We start from the raw sequence: 21,399 nt of genomic DNA, 5'->3' as shown, positions 1-21,399 counted from the left end.
TCTGACCAGAACAGCCCATGAGCCAATCACAGGGTGACAGCTCATCGACAACAGGGCGAGGAGGAGCACCCTCTAGTACTGTTTGTCACTATTAGCCGCTGCCTACTCACCAACCCTTACTGAGGAGCATGCGCGGCCTACAGTTGGTGGAATAGTGTTACTGTTGGCCGTAACCTATTCACCAACCAGCATGGCCTGCGTACAATCCACAGTAAGTGGGACGTGCATAATCTACAGTTGGTGGAATAGTGCAGCCGACTTTGTTACTGTTGGCCGTAACCTACCCACCAACCAGTATGGCCTGTGCATAGTCCACTGTTGGTTGAACAGGAATACTATTCAGCCGGCTGTACCTTCTTGGAAACCTACCTTCGGCTATAAATACTCCAATATCTTGGAATGGTAAGATCATCTGCTATCCAGTTATCTAGCAATCTCTTAATATACACTTATATTCAGAGCAACCTAGTCTGATTCTCACGCCGGAGGGTGGTCACAAGGAGGAACCCCCCCTTCTCAGTGACGAGCTTACGGTGTTTGTTTTGCAGGTCTCCTGAAGAACAGCCTTCTCAGCTAGACCTCATCCGTGGGAAACATTACTTAACCCCCAGATTATCTATAATCTGTACCGGGTCACTTAGTGTACCGGGTCACTTAGTGTTTCTTCATATATATATATAAATATATAAATATTCGTTTGTTTTCATTTATGTTCGTTTAGAAAGTTAACAAACAGACAAGAAGACGAAATTTTGTTTGGTTGTGTTAGTGAACCATTCGCTTGCCCGATAAAAGCTTTATTATTTCTCTGAATCATTGTTTGTAATTTGTTATAAACTTGTAATGCAGTGATTGTGAATATTGATGGTGGCAAGAACCTATTAGAAGGTTCGGATTGATGAAAAAGATGGCTCATGTGACAGATTTTGCTAAGGAGTTTGAGAGTTATAGAAAAAGATGTCTAGAATTGGAAGAAAAGAACAAAATGTATGAAATGAGGTGTTTGATGCTGGAAAGTGAAGTTTATAATTTGAAGAAAACGAACCAAGAACTCGAGGCAAAAATCACAACAACTCAGAAGGTTGCAGTTGATAATGTGGTCCCAAACAAGAAGATGTCCCCGTCTACTTCCGGTGTTGCTCAAACCCCTTTTCATGATATTATCGATTTGAGTGACGAGGATGTAAATGATAACGAAATTCCAAATGTCAAAAGTGAAAGTTCTTCCAAGAGTAAAGTCGAAAAGATTGATCTCGAACATACTGATGAAGAACATATGGCCGAGTTTAATGTTCGTTCATCGAATACTGGGAGTTCTAAAAGAAAACGGGCTGCAAATATTATTACTAGCGATAATGATGATGATGACGGTTATGATGAGAATTCGCCAATTTGTACGCTCAAAACACAACATACCGCTTGGGTTATGATAGATTCAGATGATGAAGTTGAAGAAAATGTAAGTGGAAGGCACCTAAGGAGGTTGAGAAAATAATAATAATAATAATAATAATAATAATAATAATAATAATAATAATAATAAAAGGAAGAAGAAGAAGAACAACAACAGAAGCAACAACGATAACAATAATAATAATAATAGTAATAGTAGCAATAATAATAATAATAATAATAATAATAATAAAAGGAACAACAACAACAACAATAATAATAATAATAATAATAATAATAATAAAAGGAACAACAACATCAACAGAAGCAGCAACAATAACAATAATAATAATATTAATAATTATAATAATAAAAAGAAGAAGAACAACAACAGCAGAAGCAGCAACGATAACAATAATAGTAGTAGTAGTAGTAACAGCAGCAGCAGTAGTAATAATAATAATAACAATAATAATAATATTAATAATTATAATAATAAAAAGAAGAAGAACAACAACAGCAGAAGCAGCAACGATAACAATAATAATAGTAGTAGTAGTAACAGCAGCAGCAGTAGTAATAATAATAATAATAATAATAATAATAATAATTATAATGATACTGATAATAATTATAATAATGATGATGATGATGATGATGATGATGATGATGATGATGATGTTTTAGATGAGTCAGAGAGTGAAGATGAAAGTTTGGGTGGGTTTATTGTTGACAGTTCTCAAAGTGTTTCGGTTTATGATTCTGAAATGGTGACAGTGCTGATGAATCGGATGATGTGTTAAATGAATATAAAGAAACTTTAGATACAATTGGTAGGAAAAAGTTTCTGAATCTGAAGTGGGAGCTTGAGGCAGATATGTTAGCTGATTTTGGCAAAGATCCCGAGTTGTGTATGAGTGCGGTCTGTGCTATTTATAGGCGACAAACAGTCGATGAGAAAGAATCTAAAGTAACAAAACACCAAAACGAGCGAGGGTTTAATCAGCCTGATGCTCCCAAGTAAGTTTTTCTTTTCAATAAATTTAGTTAAATTATGATGTTCGTTTGTAATATGCGATTAATGTGTGATATTGAAGGGCTAGTAAGCTGACTGAATTTCTCATGGACGGAGATCCTGACGGTGATCTTAAGAAAACAGTGGAAGAACTGAACGAATATGACACAAAGGGCGTCGAACTATGCAGGACTCTGGCAGTTAAGTACTCGAAACAGTTGTTTGAGATGTACCTGAACAAAGAAGATCCTTTTTTCCCACCGCCGCCATATGGTTAGTTTGGTTGTTTGGTTTTTGGTGGATAAAACTCTTGATTTGTGGTGAATATTTTGATAGTATTAATGGAGCTACTGTTTCATTCATCATATACAAATAATATTGTGTGAACATTTGAATAATGAGGTTTAACATACATTTTCAACTGTACACATGGCTTTTATTTCATTGTGTTGCTTAGGAATTCGGTTGGTTGTTTGTTAGTTTTTTTTTTAACCCTTTGTGTGTTGTTTCACTGATATGTAAGTGACTGAAACATTTCATAAATTGTATAAATTGGTATGCAAACACTATAAATGGTTAAAACATTGTGATGTAAATTAGTATGCATTCCATCTGTGATGCACAATTAGCAGTAGATTTTCAACTTTATGAAGTTTGTTTTTCGTGTTTAACATCGCTATATGTTATTTATCTTATTTGGCCTCTGGAAATCGGATTAGTCAAAGATTTGTGATCTTAACTTTTAATTGACGGTTATGCGTTAATACTTAATAGCATGTTTTGTGGCTTAGAATGTGTAATAGACTGCTCTTGCTGCAGTTATATGCCTCAGAATGTCATGAATTTTTGTATTATGATTTGAACTGTTAACTGGTAAACCATATCGGGTTTGGTTTTTGGTTCAGTTTCAAACTTTCTGAATTCGGTTCGTTTTCGTTTATGACCAAATAAAATTTCAGACCTGGTAAACCGAAAACCGAACCAATTAACATCCTAATTTTAGGGTGTTCAACTAGAAAGTTGCAGACAAACATCAGAATCTGTAAATAAGCACTCACAAATTGCTTTAACTACATGCTAGTTTAGAAAGTGAAAATTGTGATTGATCCCACATCGGTGGAGGATAAAAGAGGAAGCAGGGAAGGGGTGTATAAAAAATGGGTTATGGGTAAAGTATAAAGTATCTTTGCGCTTGGGGTAATGACGCAGCTAATGAGGTAATAACCGAGGTGCGTCAATTGCTGGTTGAAAACTATTTCCAAATCCCATCTTTGGTTTTGGGTCTCTCTTAGCCATCGAGAACTAGAAGGACTCCTTTTAGAGGGTAAAGTCCTACAAATATTCAGTTTTAAATAATTTTTATTTTACTCTTTTGAGAACCTTTAAACTTTATTGAAACATAATGTTATTAGTTATAGCGTTTTGAAGTTTGTCTCAAATATTTGTAATTGTATTGATTTAGTCTATTTACAAGGTATTAACCAGTACCGAAGTAGTCCCAAATAGTTAAGAGCGTTTAGGTGTTAATTGGGTACAAGTACTTTAACTTATAGGATTTAGTCCCAAATAGTTAGAGCGTTTAGGTATTAATTGGGTACAAGTACTTTAACTTACAGTTATTTATGATAAAATTTATGACCACAAGTATATCAAAAGTTCAAGCGTTGTTAGTGTGTTTATGTTTATAACTTTGTTTAAACGTGTGTTCATGAGATATTTTATGTTTTAAACTTTGCATAAAAGTGTTCATGAGTGTATATAAAAATAAGCATATTGGAACAATATATTCTTGATTTAATAAAACACTGTATTTTAAAATTTATAAACAAATAAAAAGAGCATCTTATGAGTGAGAGTTTCAAATTGTAATTGGCCAAAATAATTTTAGAAAGAACATTCGCTTTGGTTCCAAGCCTTCTTTGTCCGATTTGCGACGATGCTGAAGAAACTAGCGGACATCTCTTTATGAACTACGGTTTAGCTCAAGAGTTGTGGCAAATTATATCCATAGGGTGTATGATACCAAGTATTAACGCGTTTGGTTTTCGGGATATATTGGATCAGAACAAATATACCAAGTTTGGGAAAAAGATGGAGAAAATTTTTCAGGGGTCTATTTGGTGTCTTTGGAAGACATTGTTGTTTGAAAGACAACCGACTTCTTTGGTCGACTTGGTCGAAAGAGTAAAGGTGCTAGGTTTCTTGTGAATTCGAAACAGGTCGAGATCCGCGTCGGTGACTTGGAAAGAGTGAATAGGTTTTAACTTGTGTTCTTTTTGCTAATAATTTCCTTTGATACAAAAAAAAAATGTTTGGTAAATTATAAGATTATTATTAAATAAAATAAAGGAGTAGCAGCCCACCCATCCTACTAGAGAACATTTATTATACATGCCACGCAGTGACTAATGTCTAATTCTTAAAACAAATTAAAGTTAATATTATTATTTGATTGATATTAAATTAATATATTGGTATTAATAAATAAGCAGCAGATTTGAAAGACAAAGGCTTCACAACAAGCTATGTATTTTTTATTCATACAACTCCAAATTACCATCTATCATCATCCACAATAAAGTGAATGTTATGCTAGAGAAATGCTTGATACTAATTCTTTTTTGTACAAGTCAATTAACAACAGCTTAGCATATCCCTTTAAAAGAATATGTTCCTGTTAAGCTGATCATCAACGAGTGATAATGAAGATTATGAAGTGGTTGTTTCCGGTCCACAAAGCGACCCAACGTTTCCTAAACTCTCAACAATATCATCAAACGCGATCTTCGTATTTATATTCTGGACAGTTTTATAGCACGTCGAGAATCATAAATGCTAGTGAATCAGCTCACAGGTTAGAAATGACAACTTAATTTGATCATTTTGTTATCTAAACATGTATCTAATCTCATGCATAGGTTGTGCTTTATTTACTATTGTTATTATTATCATAGAATTCACATGTCCCGACCGAGCTAGAAAAAAATACGCTCCTTAAGTCTTAACGAACTAAATTATGTAAACTAATTATTTTTAAAGGGCAATTAAAGTTATAGCAATAAACATAACATATAGCAAAAACATGGTATTAGAATGTGTTTATAACATACCGGATAACAATACATAAAAGATTTCAAGTATTTTGAAAAAAATATATACATAATATCAGGAACTTTTTAATACTTTTGTGCCCCCGGAAAAAACATGTCTCGGCCGGATGCCCACATTGCCTATCCTCAAAGCCTCCCCTAATTTATTGCAGGTTGGCGGATAGTAATAAGAAGGTAGATCTTGATATAATTTCAAGAGAAACCATTAAACCGTCTTCTCCGACTCCCCATGATCTAAGAACCTTCAACCTCTCCATTATTGACCAGTTTATGAGTGATATCTACACTCCTTTCATCTTATTTTTTCCTAATACCAACAAGGATAAGGATAGTATTATGGATGTTGTAAACACAAGATTGAAACATCTAAAGAAGACGTTATCCGAGACTTTAACAAGATTCTATCCTATTGCTGGAAAAGTTAAAGACAACTTGCAAATCGAGTGTAACGACGAAGGAGTCTATTACATGGAAGCTCTAGCCAACCAAACACTTCATGATTTTCTAAGGGATCCAAATGATGAAAGAGTGAGAGGGTTGTTGCCTGAAAGCCCAGGCACTGGAGACTCTTCAAAAGGAAATTTTGTTCTAGGTATCCAGGTAATTTTTAGCCGTATAATTTATCATATATATAGTGTTATGTTATATGTAGCTGATTAAGATATAGATCTTGATATTTTTGCTGGATTAGGTGGTTTTACAAGACAAAAGTGGTTTTCGGTGGCTGACTATATTTTAAATGCTTTTATGTAACTTGTTGTCTCAAATATCAGAGTTAGCTTACACATAAGCCACATCTCCAAGTGGCGGTCCATGTCATCCGATTGCGCACAACCTTTCAAGTTCTTGGGTTTTCACATTGATGACATGGGTTGCCACTTGGAAAAGTGGCTTATCTGTAACACTAATCCACTATCTGAGATAACAAATTACCTAAAAGTACTTAAAATATAGTCAAATAGCTAATTTTTTGTTAAACCGCCTAATCTATCAGAAAAATTCTTGAATAAACAACTAACTTGAACTTGAGATCGATGTACTGTCAGATGAACATTTTCAAATGTGGTGGGATCGGGATTTCCACGAATACGTCACATAAGATCTTTGACGCGCATACATATTACATGTTTATGAAAGCATGGGCAGCAACTGCAAGAGGTTCTACAAATACATTATCACCAAGTTTTGTAGGTTCGAAGATATTTCCCAACAATCCATGTTTAGAATACTCATTACCAAAGTTACTATTAACTACCAAAACTCTTAGTACGAAAAGATTCGTGTTCGATTCCACAGCTTTGACTTTGCTCAAAGCGCAACCAATTGCGAGCGCTATCTCAGCACATCCTCCAACTCGGATGGAAGCCACGACAGCTGTAATTTGGAAGGCTGCAGCCAAAGCTGCATCAAAGGTAAGACCATTTGGACCTCAAACACCTCATGCTTTAATAACAATGGTGAATCTCCGGAAAAGGGCATCGCCTGATTTTTCTGAAGAATCCATTGGAAATGTTCTCGATGCAGTGGTCGCAATATGTAACCCTGCAGGTAGCAACTTGGATTTACCAACCCTGATGGGTCGTATGAGAGATTCAATAGCGAAAATAAACTCAGCATACGTGGATTCTTTGAAAGGGGTAAAGGGGCATGAGACGTTCAATGAGCAGTTGAGGGGATTAAACCGACTAGCTGATTTGCTAGCCGAAGGAGATTGCTTGCTGGCTACAAGCTTGTTGAAGAGTGGAATGTATGAGTTGGATTTCGGATGGGGAAAGCCGATATGGTTTTATGCTTTGAATAATGGAAATGCGAGGCGTGTGGCAATGAATGAGACGCTCAAGGGTGGTGGTGTTGAAGCCATAGTCACATTGAGTCCTGATGAAATGGATATATTCGAGCGTGATGCGGAGCTTCTGTCGTATGTCGCAGTTGATCCTAGTCCTCTCCGGTTTGTTCATTGAATGATATTGATTATGTTCATTTTAGTTAAGAATGTAAGGGCACATGTGTTAAAGATATCATTATATATATTAAATCACAGATTTGGTTTGTGTCCAGAAATCGCTGTTCATTCTAATTTGCGCATAAAAGGTTGTAGACGATGCTGTATATGTTGTAACCTCGCATTGGTTTGTATATGTTGCCACGGGTCTTTACTTTAGAGCTCATAAGTTCATCTGTTGCCACCTATCTTTCGTTTGAGCTTCACTCTCAAGTTCCTAATCAATAATCATCAGTGCACAAACCCAAATCCTTTCATTTGTTTGTTTTACTTTCTCTATCCTTTCTCCGACGAAAGGAATCGTTGCTTTCTCCATTTACATATTCCAGATTCAAGCTCAAGCTGTCCATGCTGGTACTCTCTCACACACACAAGATACGAGTTTCTGCGATTCGGTTCTATGTTTTACACGCTTTCATGATTCTGTCATGTTTAATCAGCTCGGGTATTAAGAATTCTTTTGACATCCAATTTATGGTTATTATTTAACTTCCTACTTGTGTTAAAATGTGTTAATTATTCTAGATAATTTCTCAATACAGATAACATTGCAAGATTAATCGCGGTCTCATTCCAGTTTTGGACTCTAAGGTAAGCATTGCGCTTTACGAATGAATGACTTTGAAATGCCAGAGTGTTAACCGAAATGTGTTTTATGAACCAACCTTACAGGTGTCTCCACTAAATAATACTACAAGCACTAAAGTCTAATAATAAGGTAATCTTGATTAACTGAACCTGTTCGTATATTATTTGAAAGTAGAATGAGAATTATACATGTATGTATATTACTTTAAGACTGCTCATAAGGAAATTAATGCTTATAATTTATTTCGACATGATTTATCTTACCAGAACAAAATTTGGCATTAGGCTTATCGTTGTGAGCAAAAAAGGCTTCAATTTGAAGCAGGGATGAGCAAACTGGTACGGGCACCGACTTTTTAATGTTTCGGGATCGGTACCATCACCAAGATTTTGGGAAAATCGTACTGGTTCGGAGGGATTGCTTAGCAAACTTCACAGAGGTATTGTATCTTTCATAGCATATAGGGTTTCCAAATTATTTGTTAAACCATATACTTGCAATATTTCAAATAGACTTAATATTAAAAATGGCTGTAAAAGAAGTGACTTAGTTGAATTTAAGTATGCTATTTTGTGAATTAGTTTTCATTTGGTGTCCCATTTTGTGAGTTTAAGCACTGTCACTTGGGTACCTCATTTTGTGCGTTAGTTGCCTTTATTTGTGCCTCATTTTTGTGATTTGGTGTCTTTGGTTTGTAAATAACTACTTGCATACTAATTGTCTAATGATCACACTAATTCAGCATGTACACAATGATAGTGGTCTAGAAATGGCTTTCGTTGCCCATGTGACCCATTCAACCCATTTGGCTCATTAGAATTTGTTTACCCATTTTAAGCTTTTAAATACATTTCTAAATATAACACATTTCACTTTGGGTGACTTTGAATTTTGACCTGTTCAATTATTTCCGTTGTGTTTTCTAAATTACTTTTCTGGTGATCAGTTTGGGTTTCAGTTACATTTCAATATTTCACATATGGTGGAGTCAGTTTCCTTTCAACTTGCTTTGGTCACGTCTTGCTGCTATTGTCTTGAGAGATTGTCGTTTTGCAGGTGATAAACATGTTGAATTTGCCGCTCCTGATACAGCTCAAAAGGTTTGTGTTTTACATATCATAACACAGATTGAAGTCATTGTTTGTTTTGCCAGTATTAAGAGGTATACATTTTGGATTAACTCAGGAGTCATGGTAGTGTGGCATGTGGATTAAGGCTGGTGCGCTTAACTTTTAAGTTTTCGAACCCGGTTTGTTTCGACTTATATGATGTTTTGCGGATATTACTTTATGCAACTTTGCGCGGGTCCTCATTACTAGTTGATAATAATTTACGACTATTTTACATTAAGCTAGTTGTTAAAAATATATGATTCTCTCAATTTAATATCAAATTCTTATCTAATGACATGGTTTTATTTTTGTTTGTTCCATGTACTTTTGTGGGCTTCTCTCATTGTTCCTGGGGTACTCAAGTTGAACATCTCAAGTTTGTCCAGCCCACTTTCAGTTCCAGACTCAGGCCCATTTGCTGCATATTATTTGCTTCCTCCCAAAGTTACTAGAAGACGCTCCTGTTAGCTGTCATTGTGGAATTGATTGAAGATCCCTTGATTATTGGAATTTATTTGTGGAGATTGATTACTTTCCCATTCCATGCTACCTTATGTCAATTATTTAAGCAGGCCAGAGTTTGTTGCAATACACAAGCGAGTATTACAAATCTCATTCTTCTATTTTCTTGTAATCATTGGATTAGAAATTATCCAAGTATTTTATCACCCGACTAAGTTAGTCGGTTTTCTTGTTCTCTGTTTCTTGAACCATTGAATCAATAAAATTATCTTATTGTTTTTGACACTAGTATACCATATGTACTATCAGTTTTTATTGTATACTTCTTAACTTTTAGTAGTTAGTCTAACTGGTTTCCTAAGATCATCCACAACAAGGTGAAAACACCTTAATTGTCCGGATCTAGTTGGAGGTGGGCACGAACGAGCATAGTTGGAGGTGGGTACGAACGAGCAAGAAGGCAAATGAATTGTTGTGGGGTGTGGATTCCGTCGGTGGAATCCGGGATTAAGGACCTCCAACGGACGGGTGTTTGGCTGCGGTGACATAAATGTTAATAACCTTAAACTAATTTGTGGTTTCTCTACGCACTCGTCTCTTTGATTTCTAAACCTTAAATAGAGCTCAACTACGTAGTCGTTCATCATGAAAAATTCGAAATCAAAATCAGAGCAAAAAAATTGACTTTAGTTATATACAAAATTACTCTACTTCAAATTACTATACGCATGTTAATTTATTAAATTACCCGTTTGCTTGAACTGTTTTTCAATAATTAGTCTACCCGTTTGCTTGAGTGATTTTTATTTTTCTTGTTTGCTTAAGTGGGCCCAAGAGATGTTATGTGTTTTTTGATTCCTTTTTCCTCTTAGGTGGGCCTATTATTTCAAATTAAATTTCACATCAATCGACTTGTATACTTCTCCTGATTAAAAACTCTAAAACATCATTTTGAAATTTGGAAAAAAGTTAACAGCATGTTAAGTTTTCTTTAAACGGGACCACTCATAGCCAATAATTTAAATTTGCGACCATCAGTGGCGATAAACTTAGTTGGGATTATGATCGGCTAACAGTCTTTAGTTAGGATTATTAAAATCCAATCAACCTTTTTTTTTAATAAGTTGTTGAAAAATATATATAATTTTCAATAGATAATAAGTTTTTATATTTTAGAAATAAGTAATTTAAAATCTCAAATAAACTGATTTTAACCGAATTTCAAGAAATTTTAAATGTAATTTAGTATTGCATTTGGCACACTTATCTTACAAGAACAATCAACTTCATAGCAATGGGACCTTGGGAGACAATAAGCATGTAGACTGACATTTACATGATGCCCAAAATTTATAATTTTTGGTCCCCTGAATGATGAAAAGCTAAATTCCAATTATTATTTGATGGTATATGCAACCAACAAATAAAGTATTATGTTTCATTTGGTTTTGTTGAGTTAGTTAAAGAGTATTTTGCTAGACTAACTAGAAAACTTTTGATTTTGTATATTTGAGTTCCTCTTCTCATTTTTTAAGAGAGACGATTCTAGACCGGTGAATAGCTGTGTATTTAGAATTTTTTTAAAGTTAACGAACACACTTATTAAAGAAAAATATATCATCAAAGAATACAATGATTTAAAAGTTATATTATTAATAGTATCGTGAGTGAAATTTGAAATTTTGAGAAAAAGAAAGTATGTGTGATATAGGGTTGGGTGGAGTACAATTCAGCAAGTTGAATTTATAGTTATGAAGAATAGCTAACAAATGATGCTACGATTTATAGCGATAGTGTGGATTTTATATATATAACTCTGTTTTAATCACTCCTCGAACACTCATGACCTTGTGGACGTATGATATACGCCCCTCTAAAACTGAAGTGATGTTAAAATCCTTGCAAATGCAACATACTATTAATACAAATGCAACAATATCAATTCCCGTCTCTTAGTTTAAACAAGTAGAATATTCTAGATTAAATACATAGTCAAGGTTGTTGTATTTTCCATATGTCTTTCCTTGATTGTCTCCTGTAATTGAGGATCTCTCTCTATTTGTACTCCATGTATTTTGTGAATATCAATTCCCGACGAAATTGTTCTTGGTGATGGTACGGGTCTCTCTATTTCTCATATTGGTTCAACTCAATTTTCCACCAAAACCAAACCTTTATCTTTACCCGATATTTTATGTGTTCCCAACATGCGTACTAATTTAATTTCGGTCACTAAACTATGTCGTACTAATCATGTTTCCGTTGAATTCTTTCCTTTTTATTTTTTTGTGAAGGATCTCAAAACGGGGTGCCCATTATGCGGGGGGGAGAACATCAATGATGTTTACTATCTCAATCGGTTGTCTTCACTTCCACAAGTTAACGCAACAACATCCGTATCACCACTCCAATGGCATCATCGACTTGGACATCCTTGTTTTCGTACTTTTCAATTTCTTTGTAAAAACCTTGGTCTTAGTTTTAAGTCTTTGTCATGTTCTACTTTGCATTGTCAATCGTGTGCTATTAATAAATGTCACAAGTTGTCATTTGGAGCGAATTCATTTGTTGCTAATAAACCATTACAACTACTCTATTCGGATGTATGGGGCCGGTGGAACAATCTATTGATGGGTTTAAATATTATGTTGTGCTTGTGGACTACTACTCTAAATATGCGTGGCTTTATCCTATCAAACGCAAATCCGATGTGTCCATCATTTTTCCCCAATTCAAACTACTTGTGGAAAAATTCTTTCAAACCAACATCATATCCCTCTTCACCGACAATGGTGGAGAATACATTGGTCTTTTACCTTTTCTCCAATCCATGGGGATCTCTCATTACACCACTCCCCCGCATACCCCTGAACAAAACGGAATCGTTGAGCGCCGTCACCGGCACATTGTGGAAACTAGCCTCGCCTTGCTACATTATGCCGGTTTACCACTTTCCTTTTGGTCTCATGCGTTCCAAACCGCGGTTTATCTTATTAATCGCCTTCCGACACCAATTCTTCAATCCAAATCGCCATATCTAATGCTTTATCGCGTGTCACCTAATTATAAAAAGCTTAAAACATTTAGTTGCTTATGCTACCCATGGCTTAAACCTTACGCCACTTCCAAACTATAACCCCACTCCCAACCATGCATCTTCCTAGGTTACTCGACGTGCAAATCAGCGTACAAATGTCTAGATTCACGAACCAATCGTCTTTATCATTCTAGACATGTAGCCTTTGTAGAGGATACCTTCCCGTCTAAAGGAAACTCTTCAAAACCGTACCCACTTCCCACTACAAATGAATTATTCTCTACATTTAATGCTCCATCACCACCTTTGCATGCTTCCCCTACAAATTCATCTAACCCCACTCAACCAGTACCTTTGCATGTGGTAACACCCTCCCATGCAGACTCCTCACTACCCACCACCTTACCATGTCATGAACCAACAACTTCACTTTCCACCTCAAATTCACCATTCCCTACTTCTGATAATTCAACCATCATTCCTAATTCCCAATCGCCTAACCCGTCTTCTGCCTCAACCTCCACAAATTCGGATACCACCCCACCCCACCCCACCCTGCCTCATCGGCGACTACCTCTTCCATGGAAACGCAACAGTCTCCATCCTCTTCGCCGCCTAGAAATAAGAAACCCAATTCAAAATACTACAATTCTCACTTTGTTAATGCCACCACTGTTCATCCTATACCTCAATCTCTTGAACCAAATACCTACCTTCAAGCATCTAAAGACCCGCTTTGGCGTAAGGCCATGGATGATGAGTACAACGCCCTACTTCGGAATCAAACATGGGAACTTGTTGCTCCATCCTATCGACAACCAATTGGATGTAAGTGGGTTTTCCGCATCAAACGCCATCCCGATGGTAGCGTTGACAAGTATAAGGCACGTCTCGTTGCAAAGGGTTTTTTGCAAGAATACGGTAAAGATTATTTTGACACTTTTAGTCCGGTTACCAAGCCCGTTACTATACGCACGGTGCTTGCTATTTCCTTATCGCGGGATGGTCTTTACGTCAATTAGACGTTAATAATGCGTTTTTACACGGACACTTACAAGAGGAGGTTTACATGGTACAACCTCCTGGTTATGTTCACCCACAATTACCGAATCATGTTTGAAAACTGCGCCGATCCCTGTACGGTCTTAAACAGGCACCACGTGCATGGTATATAGCTCTTACTTCCTTTTTAGTTGATTTTGGGTTCACCAAATCTCATGCGGATGCCTCGCTTTTTATCTACAATCGCAATGGTATCATGTGCTATTTTTTAGTTTATGTTGATGATATTCTTTTGGCAAGCAACAACAATGGGTTCATGAATGATTTGTTCACAGTCTTGCATCTCGGTTTCCAGTAAAAGACCTGGGGTATCCTAGTCATTTTTTGGGAGTGGAAATTATACCCACTACACGTGGTTTGTTTCTATCTCAGTATAGGCGTATACATGATCTTCTAATCTTGCATTGCATGGATGTGGCAAAATCGGTTCAAACTCCATTATGTTCATCTCAAGTCTTGATGCCCGAAGATGGTACTCCAAAAGTAGACCCGACACCGTATCGTAAACTTGTGGGTTCTCTTCAGTATCTTGCTTTCACGCGACCGGATATTTCTTTTGCTGTTAACAAGCTAGCACAATTCATGCATCAACCTACTCAAACGCATTGGCAAGCTCTCAATCGCTTGCTTCGTTATCTCAAAGGAACAGTTTATCATGGCTTGTTTTTGAAAAGGAAATATCCCTTAGAGCTTACCGCCTTTTCCGACTCAGATTGGGGAGGTGTCACTACGGCTAGTCGTTCTACCACGGCTTACATTCTTTATCTCGGTAGCAATATCATCTCTTGGAAATCTGCACGCCAAAAGTCGGTCTTTAGATCGTCCACTGAAGCGGAATATAAAGCACTTGCTAATGCTGCTGCCGAGCTCGCGTGGGTAGAAAATCTCCTCAAAGAAATTGGTCTTCCCGTGAATGTGTCACCTAGACTCTATTGTGACAACACCGGAGCGACTTACTTGTGTGCTAATCCCGTGTATCACTCGCACATGAAACATGTAGCTTTAGATTATCATTTTGTTCGTGAAAAGGTTGCAGCTGGCACCCTACAAGTTCATCACATCAACTCAACTGATCAACTAGCTGATGCTCTTACAAAACCTTTGTCTAGAGCTTCGTTTTTAAAGTTACGGTCCAAGATTGGTGTTTCCGACGGAACCTCCATCTTGCGGGGGCGTATTAACACAAATGCAACAATATCAATTCCTGCCACTTAGTTTAAACAAGTAGAATATTCTAGATTAAATACATAGTCAAGGCTGTTGTATTTTCCATATATCTTTCCTTGATTGTCTCCTGTAATCGAGGATCTCTCTCTATTTGTACTCCATGTATTTTGTGAATAGAATATGAAAAACATTTATCTTCACACATACTTCTCTTCATGTAATTATGTTTTTTTAATGCTTGTTTAGCTTTTTCTAAATATCATCTCGTTTTTTTATTATATTCCCTGTTGTTCTATATTAAAAAAAATCTTATTTACAAGTATAAGGTTAGTAAATAACTATAAATAACTATACTCCACAACCTTCAATTGAGAATCTTATTCCGCAAGGCGGTTGGCATGAATCACCGCAATCTTTGTCGGAACACTTGGTAGGATCTTTACAAGTACTGCTTTTTAATATACTTAGTAAGGATCACCGCTAAACTTCTCCATCATACACTTGGCAAGATCGTTTGATGTCTGGTTATACTCTGAAATTTTTCATTAAATAGAAACATAGATATTACATCAACATAGCAGGTAGGCGGGCAACAAGCTGCGTCGCCACCCCTTTCTAAATTGCAAACCCTAACCTGCTAAAGACATACACCTGCCCCTTTGGAGTCGACACATTGCTATGCACAACCCGTTGGACCCTGGTTAGGAAGCGGATAGCTTCCGGTGCCAAGGAGCCAAAGGTATCAAAAGCCAGAGGGACAAAAACATGTTGGTTCTCTTCGCAGGCTTTAGCATGTTTCTCCACCTTCTTCGTTTCAGCCCTTTTCATTGCTTGCCCAGCTACAAACCCATTATCCCTCAAACCAGCCAAAGGAGATACCCCTGTGAGGTCAACACAAGCGTGTTTTCCCCCGGCCCAACCAAAGACGAGCAAATCTGCCGGTCGTAGAGTGGATCTCCCTTCCGTGGTAAGGAAGTTTACGGGGCTTCCTTTTTAGCCGATATCCCAACTCGCCTTAAGATGTCCCAAAGAACGTCCCGCACCCAATCATGTCGGTATTTGAACCCAGGCATCTCCTTGCAATGAACCGCATGCTCTCCAAATTTATCCAGGCAAGCCTTACGGCAGATCGGACATGTTTCGTCTTCTGGGTACATTGGGACCATCAAACGGTACTTAAGAATGGCCATATACTCGACCGCAGACATGCTTTGGCCCAAGCCATCAATTGGGATAACGGTCAGAAAATCTTGGGCATGAGGACCTTGTAAGCATTTAATAACCGCCTTCTGTCGGGGGGACAATCCAAAAACTTCTCCCAGGCTCTGAGCGATTTTGCCAAAAAGGGCATTCGCCAAAGTTTTTTGAGGATTTGGTGGGGCGGTGTCCTTATTAGAGAAACCGCCAATGTCAAAGTCTGTGAGAACGCCATTTAGGTGTTCCAGGGCTTGCACATAGTCTGAGTCCAGGTCGACAACTCCGCTATTCCTTAAGATGTGATTCTGTAGCTTCCAAGACTGAGCCCTCGACGCTACAAAAGCGTAAACCCCAACATCATGAGCCGAAAGAAGGCCTAAACCCCCCAAGCGCATCGGTAAAGATGCAAGTGGCCACTGAAGATCACCAAAGAACGGGCCTCCACATACAACTATGTCTTCGATGGCTTCTCGAAGCCCCTTATCAAAACATGATACCGCATCATCTATCATATGGGGGTGGCATGTTCGTAACCCAAAAAGCAACTTAGCAACCCCCATGCAAGACCTAAGCAGGAGGAGTTCGCTCTGGGGATCCCTAATGCAAGGTAAGATTTTCATAAGATCAACCGCACGAGATGCTCTCCGCCTCGCCAACTCCTTAATAAAGTAGGGATCTCGACTAACAGCCCCTCCAAGGAGCTTTACCCCTCTCTCTGGTCTACCAATCCCATTAGGGAAAAGTCCATCTTTAACTTTCACTCCATTACACGTTGGCCAAAAAACCCCGGTTTTCTTAATATTAAGTTGAAGCCCCAATGATGGCCCTTCCGAGCTGATAAAGTCTAGGGCTTTAGCGACTTCGTTGGCACCACCAATAATAGTCCCATCATCCAAGTACCAAGCATGAAATGGGAGGTTACAGCCATTTTGTACCCAGAGAACAAGATGGTGTAAGGCTAAGGCAAAGAGGAGGGGCCCAAGGGGGTCTCCCTGCTGAACCACAGTAGTAGCCCCTATACAGTCATCACCAACGTACAACCTAGCCGGCTGGGCATAAAGGAACTGGACCCATAGATAGATAGACGGGCAATGATGATGAACCTCCCGGAGAAGGGCTGTGCGGTCGACCATATTGAATGCGTTGGAGAAGTCCACGGTAAGCATAGCTAAAGAACCGTGCGCGTGAAAGGAGTTAAGAAACCGGTTCGCGCTGTCAAGCACCACCTCTGCTCCATTAGGGGTCCCAACCCCAAACTGAAAGTCCCCTAAATACTGACTCATTTCCTTCCCAACCATCTTCATAGCCACTTTAGAAACCAACCTACGCCAGATAGCCCCCACAACAATGGGCCGAATTCCATTATCCGACTTTAATAAAGGGGTAAGGGGGGCCGAAGCAATAAACTCAGCGAGCACCTTGGGGCACAGGCCCCCTAGCCATAAGTTGACGACTTCAGTGATGGCTGAGAGCAGACCCATGGAAGTCACTGATCCCTCACCACTAAGAGCGTCCAAAAAGTGTTGCGCCCGCATCCCGTCTCTCCCGCATAAGGTCCCTTTAGGAAATGATCGGATACATCTAAGCACACAGTCCCCATCCACCGAGAGAGTAGGCAGGGTGACAGAGCTAGAAGGCAAGGACGGAGGCGGCACCACTGGGTGTTTATCAATGAGGGCTTTCATGGTTGAATCTCCGAGAGGGGCAACCCCACTTGAGCATAATACCTTGACGACAGCTGTGAAATGACCATCCCTGACTTTCCTGAGACATTGTTTAATATTGAGGCTTTTTTTAGAACCCTCCTCCCCTCCCACCTTTCTTTTAGAAAAAGTGCTTCCCCCACGTTATCAAAGAGAGAAAGAACCAAGTCAGCAAAACCAGATCCATCTTTCCACACCGCAAGTGCTTGCTGAATGCTACTACATTGCAAAGACTTTCGATTCCCTGACCTGCGTTCCTGCCTAGTGGAAGGTTTCACCACCCTTAAAGTACACCGCGGCAACAATAGTAATTTGACCAAATTCTCAATCGAGCCTGGTGAATCCACTACCTTGCGTAAAGCACATGCCAACGTCTGAGCAAACGCCAAACGACAACTTGGGGGATGCTCTTAACCGTTTGAATGGGAAGGGAGAAAGCCCGTTCCAAAAGGGATACATCCCCAACCACTCCTACAGATGGACCTGGGTCACTATTCACAGACACACGATTAGGTTTCTGGATCCCAACGATGAATTCTCCAACATCTCTAGAATCCATAGAAAATAAATAGACACCATCAACATGCTTCCATCCCCTGCTAAGGGCATGCAACGTCATGCACCTCCCACATAACCATTTATCCCCCGCCCGAAGGGCTCCCCCAACATCTATAAAAAGGTCCAAATCCTTGGAGATAGCATCTTTTAAAAGGTTCTTCCGAGTATCCGTTTTGAAATGGGTACTTTGCATGTGCTTAAGTAGGCGGAAAAACCCCGAGGACCCAGGTTAGCAAACAAGAATAAACTTCACTCTAATACACTAATAAACCTCTTTGATTGGCCAGTTCAGTTTACCTAGAAAGACAAGCGGTTTGATATTTAGTTTCTTCATTTGAGGAGGTTTCTACCTATGGATGAAACGATGGTTTAATTAATTTACATCCGGTTTATGTTCCATGGACAAATAACGTGAACCTTTGTGACTACTTGCTTTGGTTTGCTCAACGTTTACATTTCTGTATGGGCAAATTGCATTGCATAATAAATTGAAGGCATTTCCTAGCTAGTTTTTGATTTATATTTTGAATTAACATATTACCAAATAAAGTAAACAATGACCCACCATGAAAATAAAAGTAAATTATGAATGCAGAAGGTCGGCATCCTCCATCTAAAGATTAAGACATGCCATGTCGACTCATTAGAAATAGATAAATTGGAAATAAATAACCTCATATTAAGTATTTGCTTTGATAATCTCACCTTTAAAAATCTATACTAACAGTCCAACTTTCTGACTATTTTCTCTCGATGGACCTCCTTTAAAAAACACTTAACGTCGTTACATATTTTTTTTCCCGAATTTCAAACCGTGTTTTAGAGTTTTTGATTGTAAGAATAATGCGAATCCACTGGTACGGTGATTCAATTCCATGTTGTCCACCCTTACCGTCCCGTCGTCCCTCCTTCTAAGCCCCTTTTAGAGCATCTATAACGGGCAGTTGTTGCGGATGCTCTTAATATCCGCATTATTATTTAAGAAGAATTTACAGTTTTACACATTAATCTCTAGGTTTAGAAAACTAGCTAGAGTGAGCATGAGGTACGTACTTGTGGGCAACACCATGATACCACAATGAAAGCTTCTCAGTCTCCACACAGGGTAATAACCATGGCCTAGTCATCTTCGTTCATTAAATCTGTGATTTACCGGCGACACTTTTAGCGGCGACTTCTAAAATGTCGTCGCTAATTGTCAATCCGCGTGATTTCTATCATTATTAGATCAGAGCCGTTCATTTGTAACCAATCCAATGGTTGGAGTTTTATCCGTCCAGACCAGGGATATTTCCCTCCAACTCAGCCTCACTTTTCATCACAAATTCCATTCCCTCCAACTCAGCCACACCACGTCATCCACCACCACCGCTGTTCGCCGTCGTCATCCATCGGAGCCAACCACCGCTGCACCTCCTTGCCGGAGTCATTTCTCGTCAGAGCATCACCACCACCGCTGCACCTCGACTCTGCTGCAAGAACCCCCAAAATTCAGGTACCGATACATAAAATTTTGGTTAATATGAACCGATTTGTATGTTTGCAGGTAAATCTGTGCTTAATATGAGCTGATTTGTTTGTGTGTAGGTAGAACTATGCTTAATATAAACTTATTTGTGTGTGTGAAGGCAGATTTGTCCTTAATATGGACATATTTGTAGGTGTGTAGGCAGATTTTGTTGAGTTATGCATTATTTTGGCTTAATATGAACTGATTTGCGTGTTAGCTCGTTTAATAAAGTGATTTGCGTGTACTGGTGTTAGCTCGTTTAATAAACTGATTTGTATGCGTATAGGTAGATTTGTGCTTAATATCAATGATCAAACTACCCCAAAGTTTAATAAAATTCTGGTTAGGTATTAGGGAAACAGTATATTAAAAAATAGTAATAATTGGTAGCTATATAGTTTTGTGTTTTTTTTTTTTTTTACTTTTTTAGATATTTTATTAAAGCATTAGTTAATTCGTTTGATGATATAGATATATAACAAGCGGGATACCCCCGCGCTTCGCGACGGGAATTCTGTCTGGATAATTTCGTTCCGTCACGGTATCGCAAAAGAAAGAGAAAGCCTGAATAGTAAATTCATGATACAAATAAGTAGTTCTCTTAAAAATAGGAAGTGAATAAACATTAATGCAGAAGTGTTGATAACATTTTTCAGAACCGCCCTTGTACCAAATCTGTGAAAATTGACCCTTATTTGCAGACATTAACTAAAAAATATCATGTATGCTCCTTCGACTCGTATGAACTTTCTTAAATAAGTGGCAATAGCATATATGCTCGCAAGGGTTCCTTTTCATGTTGCTTTGAATTTCGTAAACCATTATGGTGTTATCCCCTTTTCAATCACGATGTGCACTCTTCGGCAGAAGGTAAATGTAGTTCCACAAATATCTGTCACAAGTAATTAGCATCATTAAAAATAAAGAAAAATAATCGCTCGCTTAATGTCAAAAAATAAAGGCTGCTTCATGTTGGGGTGAACCAGAAATACCTTTTGTTCATATCTTTATGTTTTTGTAATAATAAACAGCCATGATCACATCCAAAGCTGCATACACAAAACAAATGATCAAAGGATAAATAGTACATCTTAGAGCATTTAAATGTTAATATCGTACTCAGTATATCCCACCAATAGCAATGCTATGGTAGGGTCTGAGGAGGGTAAGATGTAGACAGCCTTACCTCTATCCCATAGGGATAGAGAGGCTGCTTCCAGTGAGACCCCCGGCTCGATAGTAGTTTTGCGTCAAGCCTTGAACATAAGGCACATAGCACTCAATCATCGGGACACCGGCTGATCGGTGCATGTGCCCTTGTCTTTCGGCTATCAACGCCACCACATGATGCCTGATTAACCTTCCGCCACTTTTAATGTTATTTTCACGAGATTAGTAAAATAACGTCAAAATTAGTGCAATTTTACTTTTGCCCACCCGAGGGTTCACACATATATACATTATATGCGCGCACCGTAAGCAG

At 38.2% G+C, this 21,399-nt stretch overlaps 1 protein-coding gene and 1 pseudogene across 1 annotated transcript; both read left to right on the top strand.

Moving 5' to 3' along the window:
* Window positions 1-3,589: 3,589 nt before the first annotated feature.
* LOC143618283 (U4 spliceosomal RNA) lies at window positions 3,590-3,785 on the top strand (annotated as a pseudogene).
* Window positions 3,786-5,118: 1,333 nt separating this feature from the next.
* LOC143618281 (epi-neemfruitin B 7-O-acetyltransferse L7AT-like) lies at window positions 5,119-7,484 on the top strand. Its single transcript, XM_077090555.1, has 3 exons — window positions 5,119-5,261; window positions 5,670-6,117; window positions 6,564-7,484. The coding sequence occupies exons 1-3, from the start codon at window positions 5,119-5,121 to the stop codon at window positions 7,476-7,478; spliced, it is 1,506 nt and encodes a 501-aa protein (XP_076946670.1). The 3' UTR covers window positions 7,479-7,484.
* Window positions 7,485-21,399: the final 13,915 nt, after the last annotated feature.

Source organism: Bidens hawaiensis, unplaced genomic scaffold (assembly GCF_021521415.1).
Source record: "Bidens hawaiensis isolate Kalapana, Puna unplaced genomic scaffold, B.hawaiensis_p1.1 tig00067347_1, whole genome shotgun sequence".
Lineage (NCBI taxonomy): Eukaryota > Viridiplantae > Streptophyta > Magnoliopsida > Asterales > Asteraceae > Bidens > Bidens hawaiensis.
The sequence above is the reverse complement of the archived record's forward strand: the minus strand, read 5'-3'. Positions and strand labels throughout refer to the sequence as shown.

Coding starts and splice junctions, on each gene's coding strand:
- LOC143618281 (XM_077090555.1), top strand. CDS start 5,119: ATGAAGTGGTTGTTTCCGGTCCACAAAGCGACCCAACGTTTCCTAAAC. Junction 5,262..5,669: donor GCTAGTGAATCAGCTCACAG/GTTAGAAATGAC, acceptor AATTTATTGCAG/GTTGGCGGATAGTAATAAGA. Junction 6,118..6,563: donor ATTTTGTTCTAGGTATCCAG/GTAATTTTTAGC, acceptor ATGTACTGTCAG/ATGAACATTTTCAAATGTGG.